Below are 8520 nucleotides of genomic sequence, written 5' to 3' on the forward strand. Positions count from 1 at the left end.
TTGCAAATAAATGGTTATATGGCCTCAAAAACGAAGAAAAGAGTGATGACTGCAAAAACACAGTTGCAAGTACTGCTGGGTCAGTCTTGCATTGCCAGATCCTTCTCCCTAGCACTGTAGCAGCGCTAGAGTATGGCTTCACCGCTTATCTATTCTGGGATAGGGGAAAAAACAATCTGCCTTTTCTTTTTTTTAAACCAGTCACAACCATCCTGGGCAGGGCCAAGCCCTGAAAGCGGAAATAGCGAAAGTAGAGGGACATCCAGCACATGCAAAACATGCGGTCATACTTTATTTCATCGATGTACATTTGTTGAGCCGGCTTGAGCTAGGCGGGAAGCTAAAAAACTCCACAGAGGGTCTTATAGAGTTTTTTAGCTGTAAGCAAATGCCATAATCAGTACAAAGTTGAGCGAGAGCACTGAGAGTAAACCAACACAGTAAAGTTGCTGGCTATAAACCCAATTAAAACAATGAGCTGAAAGACAATAGAAAAAACTTTTTAAAGCTGACCGGAACTGCAGATTTGTTAATAATTCTCTGTGACTCATCAAAACAACATCACAAACATATTTCACATTACACATATCATTTGATCCATTTTTATGAAATATTGATTAGCGCAGCTCAAAAACAGTTTTACTTTTTCAGTAGCAAAAGGAGTGTAACGTTATACATCTGCTAGGCGTAGATAAAGTGAATGGTTTGGCATGCAACGCAAGTGACTTAAGAACACAAGAGTCAACATTGGTCATTAAGTCATTTGTTAGTCAAAAGTTAGATGAGTTCATAGCTGTCTAATGTGTCTTTCCAGCTTTTTTCTTCTTTTTGTCTGAATTCACTACAGCTGAGTCATTCACACAAGCAGCACCATTAATCTCACGCACAGAGAGGTGATGACAGACTGTGCACACATGTCTTAAGCGTGTGTGCGTGTGTGTGTTGACGACTGCAGGACGAACACCTGTGTGGATGTAGATACGTACCAGCAGAGATCACTAACTTCTACACCTGCCTGTTGAGAAAAACAAAACCTTTATTTATGGCACATAAAAGGGACAGCGGCGGAAAAGTTTTAGATTTCTTTTTAGCTGATAAATTATCTATGATAATGAATGGATAATTGAATTTAAAGGGGCTCAAATATGCTCACTGCTCTTACTGTCAGTGTCAACCATGCCTCATTTGGCTTTTTCAACTTCACATTGCTTTAGTGATCTAGTAATTTAGTGTTGCTTTTATACAGTAGCCATTTGTTCAGAGAATTTTGTTGCTCACTGGCAAACATGGAGACCAAAATGAGCAGACATTTATAGAGCTTTATTGGACAGCACACTGAGAAAGAGAAGGTAGTGTTTTTTCCTACTTCTTTTGCTCTGGTTATCTCTGCATAGACCTTTGCCTTCTGAATCCAACAGTGGAGATCTATCCAGTTGATGGAAAACCCCACAGAGGACAGACATAGAGTGAAGAGAGGGGGTGGAGGTACCGCAATACACACACACACACACACACACACACAAGCCCTCACACATCAGTCAGACAGCCCTCTAGTCAGGAGAACCCCTGGCTCACCTTCACACAGATTTACAGATCCTTCGCGCACACAGACACACACACACACACACACACAGAAGATGTACTGACATGAATCTACGCAGTCACTTTGACTCACATAAACATGCCTCCCCCTCGCTGCAAACACACGCACACTTCAAAGAAAGATTGTAACTTGACAGGCTAGCAACAGTAAGAACCCACATGCAGTTTTTTTTTCCAATTCTTACTCTCAGAAACCCACCTGTTTCCTACAAAACCTTCAAGTCATACCTCTCTCTCTCTTACCTGGTTTTAAGATCTTTTGTGAGTGTGTGTGTGTGCATGTGTGTGTGTGCGTGTGTCTGTGTGTGTTTGTGTGTGTCTAACATACACTCTCAGTCAGTGTGTATATGCTGGTACTCAGGCGCTGTCTGTCTGATGTTCTGTCCAACTCATCCTACACTGTATACCCTTATCAGAGGAATATACACACACTGATCCGTGTCTAACTAGACACAATGTAGCCATGCTCCTACCTGCACAACTGGGCACATGTAAACCGCAGCCCCGTGTAATGTTATCTGAAACATGTTGCCAAGCTGATGAGCCTTTATGCTGGCACCAATCTACACATAGCAACATCTCCTTGATGTGAAATGCAGCTGGAGACATAAAACAATTTCAGACGAAATTGGCAGAACCAATGTTTCCCCAATGTCAGGCAAACATCGGCCAGATGCTGAGGGCTACAGCTACAGGTATGCTGCACTGAGCTCTGCTTCAGCACTGTGTAAAGTCAGTCAAGATTGTGATGCCTTTTCGCTCCAAGCCCCAAGAATGCAGGGGTCCTCTCAATATCACAGTAGGGGGTTCATGCATCATACTTCAGAGCCTGTTCGATCACTTAGTATGTAAAAAGTGAACAAAAAGTCATTTCACATTACGTGGAAGTACATTTTGGCATCAATGTGGTCCCCTGGTCATTGTGGAATTATGTTACTTTGCAAACATTTCACTATCTCGCAGCACTTCATGTGACAAACAAAAATAGATAAATAGATTGAATGATTGAATGATTGATTGATTGATTGATTTATTGATTGATTGGTTGATTGATTGATTGATTGATTGTGTATGATCCAGTTTCACTCCACTTTACCTTCATCTGATTGCACTTGTACTTATAAAATAGATATTACGGCCTATGTTAGGCATTTTCTGATAAAAAACAAAATTGAAAATCATTCATGAGAATGATTTATAATGACAAATTAATGATTCTGATGTATGAATATTTAAGAAATAAAATAAAAATGGATGGTCATCCATGGCATGAGTGTTGGCGTTGCATAGTTTGTCCACCAGAGGGCGCTCTACAACCTCAATGTTGGCAACACTGATTATTTTTTTGTTATTGTGTTTTTGTTCAAAGGACTTTAAGTTTCATAAGTTAAGTTTGTATTTTATACATTTTATTCGGAACTTTAAAATATTTTGATGTTCATATGTTCTGTTGTGATATTACAAATTATTATCATATTACTTTAGTGAGAACTCATAAATAACTACAAATAACTAATGTTAGGGAAATCTGTTTATGCTTTGTTGTGTGTTTCTGGATTTGTTAAAAAAAAAAACAAATCCAGAAAGAAATAGCCCAAGATGTGGGAATATCGGACTTTAAAAAAAACAAATATCTGCATCGGTGTTGGCCTCAAAAATCTTTCATCGGTTGGACTCTATAATAATAATCACACTAACAAACAGGGTTCAAGTGGCCGAAATGGGTTTCCTCAGGAGGGTGGCTGGCGTCTCCCTTAGAGATAGGGTGAGAAGCTTAGTCATCCGAGAGGAGCTCGGAGTAGAGCCGCTACTCCTTTGCGTCGAAAGGAGGCCAGTTGAGGTTTTTCGGGCATCTGGTGAGGATGCCTCCTGGGTGCCTCCCTAGGGAGGTGTTCCAGGCACGTCCAGCTGGAAAGAGGCCTCGGGGAAGACCCAGGACAAGGTGGAGGGATTATATCTCCAACCTGGCCTGGGAACGCCTCGGGATCCCCCAGTCGGAGCTGGTTGATTCGGCTTGGGAAAGGAAAGTCTGGGGTCCCCTGCTGGAGCTGCTGCCCCTGCGACCCGATACCGGATAAACGGATGAAGATGGATGAAAGATGGATGGACACTGACAAAACACACTTACAAATAGAGAGAGAGAGAGAGAGAGATTTACAAAAGAATCTCACCTCAAGGCCCATTTAGTTGCTGTTTTCAGTCCTTTACAGGGCTGTTTCAAATGTAACCTCTAACCCCACAAAATAATGAGTTGCTTGGTTTTGGAGGACGCATGACAACTGAAGATTAGGCAGACATGCTTACATTTGCAGTTTATGTTAGAGCAGAGAAACACACTGTTTAATTCTTTCTTCACAGTTTTTACTCTTGTGTTTCTGTTTCTACAAGTTCAACCAGATAACACCACCCTCCAAACTCCTCGCTGAATGTTACTCTAACAACAGCCCCACACACTGCTTCAACATGTGGAGAAGTCCAAAACTTGACAGACCTAGTTACGATTGCTAAGGTGTGATTAGAAAATCACTGTGAATTGGAAAATTTAAGGGAATTAATTTCAGATTAACTTAGATTTAAATTTCCATTTTATCATGAAGTTATGATCACATCATTGAAAGCTCTGGATAGGCCATGAAGTGAAGCTGTTTTATTCCGTTCCACTATTAGGGACACTACTGGTTCTGAGCAAGGGAATAAAACTTCTCCATGTGTCATCTGGCAGTTTTTTTTCTAAATTAGTGTTTGAAGTCGGCTACAGTTTCTTCCATGCAAAATTATAGATAAGGGAATGAACAGGAGGGAATGTTTTGTCAACTGCTGTTACTAAGGACAAGAATGAACTTTAAAACTCAACACATAGAGCAGCCTTTGATAGGCTGCGGAACAATTATCCCAGTATTCCTTTTCTTTTCTTTTTGCCTTGCTACATCATTTCCTAGCACTCCTCCTTCTGTCTTTGTAGCTGTCTTTCTTTCACATACTGTATCCCAGAGTGACATTTGGTTAATTCAGTCTCTGGTGCCATAAGAAGAAGGGCTGACTCACCCAAGACAGGCGGATGAAGAGAGAGATAAAGGTATGATGAAGGGGAGGATAAAAGAGTGTAACAGTGCACTCGGCCTGCCAGTCACTTGTCTAATTGCAGTGTCTGTCAGAGGAAGCGTGTGGTGTCTCCTCACTTGCATGACTTCACGTTATTTTTTTCCCCTCCTTTCCCATTACTCCCATCTCTCTATCTATTTTAGTTGAACCTAAACTCTTGACCATTTGTTACCTCTCTATTATTCTTGCTTTTCTAATGTCTCTCTTTCTCCTTTCTGTCTTTGTGTGACACATTCTTTTAGTCTAAAGATTCTGGAAACTGCACACAACAATTAATGAAAACTTTGACAAAACTAAACTTTTGTTTATCATCTCTGAAAGAATTAAAGGAGTGGTGTTAATCTTCAAGCTTGAAAAAGTTTGATCTGAAATTCAAAGTTTAATGTCACATACAGTAAACATAGAAGAATTTGTGCAGTGGTTTGAATATAGACTACAAGGATCAGATCACACTATAAAAAAGGTAGGTGCTGTTGTAGGGCGCGAAAAGGCAAAGCATGCAACCTAGCACTCTGTTTTTTATTGGATATTACGGGAGCCAAAAGCTAGATGATGCTATAACACATTTTAGCAACATCTAACCAATGGCATTAGGATTAGACCTGCATACACTTGTACAGTGGCATGACTGAAAGAACAAAAGATAAGCTTCAAAAAGCACATAAAAATGAATGAGGGTCTGCCTTCCTTTCAGTCCAAGAAAGCATACTAGCCCACACCAATTAAAGAGTATTGTTAGGGTTTGTGCTGTGTATACTTTACCATGTGGACTGTATATCATTAGAAGCAGTCCAGTGATATTTCATGTCAAAGTCAATTTACTTGGAATGTAAAACTCAGCCTGTATAAAACACTTATATTATGTTTTACCCAAGAGACATTGCTTCAGTACTTGAATAAGGCCTGAAGAATACAAATATTTAACCCAAACTAGGCTTGTATATTTGAAACTTAAGGAGGTTTGCTATGCAAGGAGGGGGTTAAAAACATTACAAGTTAACAAGTGTTTTTGACGCTTGACTTGAGGTCAGAATGTCTCTGTTGCATCGACCTGGACCATTTTCTTTATTTTTTTATTATTTTGGACACCAGCTTTAAGGTTAAGGACTTGCTGCTTACACAGCAGCTCCAGGTACAAGTAGATCAAGTTAACCACATCAGCTCAGATGTCCACATGTTCAACCGACACATGGCAATAGAGCACTGTTTTTCACTAGAGAGAAATTACTTTATCATTGACCCCTATGGCTCAAGGCCTTTGGACACTGTGAACACAGTCTGAAAAACTGATATGAATATACCTATTTAATCATGCTATAAGATTGGAAAACAACAGTTGTTTATATGACGACAACACAACAAATAAGAAACCTCTCTCATGACTTGTTCTGGATATCTTTTTTTATTTTATCTCATACCAAAAAATATATTCTCAAAATAAATAAATATATGAAATAAATATACTATATGTCCTAGGAAACAAAAACTCATAAATAAGAATACAATCTGTCAACAGGTTTGTAAAGGTGTCTTTGTCGGTACCCGTGCTCCTTGTGGCTGCCATCAGTGGAAGAACAAAAGAGTTTCTTCACTGGGTTCAAGAATGAGTCTCTAGAATTCCAACAGAACACGCAGTATACCACCACAGGAAACCACAGAAGAAGTCCTTGTAAAACTCCATTGCATCCGTACATCTTCTCTTGTTCCTCATGCACTTTGTAGAAAATTCATATTTTTCTGAGCAGCATCTCTCTTTGGAGCAATTTCAAAGGGAATCCACCCATGGCATCTCAACACTCAGTCTGATAAAGGTAATTCCCCAGCTCTCAGACCTGTTTCCCACAACAGACAAGGCTGATTTCCAGTGCATGAAACTACTTTTTTTGTGTAAACCAGCCACACTGTATAGTGGGTTAAGCATTTTAATAAATCAGTTATTTAGCAGCCACAGAACTGTTTCGAATATACTAACTGAAAAAAGTAGAATTGAAAAGACTAACCAGTCACAGCAATAAAGCTACTAGCAGCCAGTTGTTAATCTCACTTAGTAGATCCCACACTTGTGGTCACATTAACATGCAGTTTGGACCAGCATGTAGTTGGATTTAAGTAGTGGAAATTCAAACAAAATCCATTAATCAGTTTGGCAACCCAGGCCACTGCTTAGGCCAATACAGGAGCAATATTAGGGGCCCAGGAGTCTGTATCTGTAATGGGGCCTTAACATTGTCCACAGAAGATCCCTGGTGTTCCGTCAAACTCCCCAGCTGTGAGGTTCGGAGAGAGTCTCTTTCCATCCTCCATGCTATCGGTGGACAGTGTTGATTTGGCGCACTTTTTATGATCCTGTTTTGTCCAGATCAACAAGAGCTTCCATCCCTCAAGAAGGAGTTAGGATTAGGTGCATTTGGGTTGCTTTTTTGGTCAGACATGGTCCTGGTAACATCCCTTAAGTCTCAGCTTTGGCCCAGTATGTCCCTGTAGAGCTCTGGTACTCTATCTGGGTCTACAGGCCTTGGTAGGAAGTGAGTGAACCTCTGATGTCGCCTCGACCTTGTTCCATCACGGGATGTCCCATCTTTGTTCAGAGCAACAAAGTAATAAGCACCTCTTTCTCCATGCCGGTAGATGTTGGATGAGTAGGTGTTGTACCAGTTTTCTTCAAATTGCTCCCTAAAAACGGATTCTGCTGACAGCTTGCCCTGCAGAAAAAAAGACAAGCGGAGGAAAAGATTATTGTAATGATGCAAAATGTTCCATTTGCTGGCCGTGGGTTACTATCAAAAGCGTTGAGAATTGGTATGTTTAAATACATCTGTTTGCAGACGGATGTGTGTTCAGTGTGTACTCAATAGAATGCACACTCACCGATCCGTAGAGTTCTCCCTTGCTGTTCATGGCAAGGTAGAGGCCACTGTCCACCCCTCTGATGCTAACCAGTCCCACAGCTAGACTGATGAACTCCAAAATACCTGCACACACATTAAATTCACTTGTCAGACACTTCTGTTCAAAACGACTTGCAATAAGCACATTCATTCTCAGTAACACATCTGATAACACACAGAAACATGGTTTTAACATTTCAATGGAATCAGTATGACATTAGTTCTGCTAAGATGTGTTCTACTGCTGCTTCAATGTTGCTTGTACCATATCCCAAAAGATCATGTATTTGTGAGATAATTTAGATCCATAATTCAAATGGAAAATATCTGAAAAAGGGTTGACTGTGAATAAAATTGACCCGCACCAAAATGTACAGTAAAGAACTCTATGTACGTATATCCACATCACCTGACTCTAACAAGCAAGGCTGGATGTCTGGAATGGCCTTTGGCATGAGGTTACACCCAGGTCTCAAGTGGAATAAATCAAGTGCCAGAAGTGTTACAGCCTGCAGCAGTAAAAGAAATCTCTTAGAGGTCTACTTTTGATCTGCCATAAGGTGTAGCTGTTTATCTTGATAAGTGAAGATAAGCTAGTAAAAGTAAAGAAAAGCTTTCAATCTAATCTTAAAAAGGAAATTGTTGTAAAAATGTGCAAACATGAAGTATTTAAATTGGAAAACAATGCCCCATCTAAGCTCAGTTCAGTGTAGCAGCAGCTGCCCTCACAGTGGGCTACTTCACGTAGGCCACTATAGCATTTGGGTAACCTGAAGTTATGTTGTTATTATCATGTTATATTAATAGTTTTCACTTAACAATCATTAAAACTTAACTTTTTCCTGTTTTTAACTCATCTGTGTGTGTGTGTGTGTGTGTGTGTGTGTGTGTGTGTGTGTGTGTGTGTGTGTGTGTGTGTGTGTGTGTG

General features: G+C 40.2%; 1 protein-coding gene across 1 annotated transcript; it reads right to left on the reverse strand.

The window, feature by feature from the left end:
- Positions 1-6133: 6133 nt before the first annotated feature.
- On the reverse strand, positions 6134-8047 carry LOC117951787 (fibroblast growth factor 9-like). Its single transcript, XM_034883694.1, has 3 exons — positions 7987-8047; positions 7573-7676; positions 6134-7406 (listed from the first exon to the last, which is right to left on the reverse strand). Exons 1-3 carry the CDS (start codon positions 8045-8047, stop codon positions 7161-7163), a joined length of 411 nt encoding a protein of 136 aa, XP_034739585.1. The 3' UTR covers positions 6134-7160.
- Positions 8048-8520: the final 473 nt, after the last annotated feature.

Source organism: Etheostoma cragini, chromosome 2 (genome assembly GCF_013103735.1).
Source record: "Etheostoma cragini isolate CJK2018 chromosome 2, CSU_Ecrag_1.0, whole genome shotgun sequence".
Lineage (NCBI taxonomy): Eukaryota > Metazoa > Chordata > Actinopteri > Perciformes > Percidae > Etheostoma > Etheostoma cragini.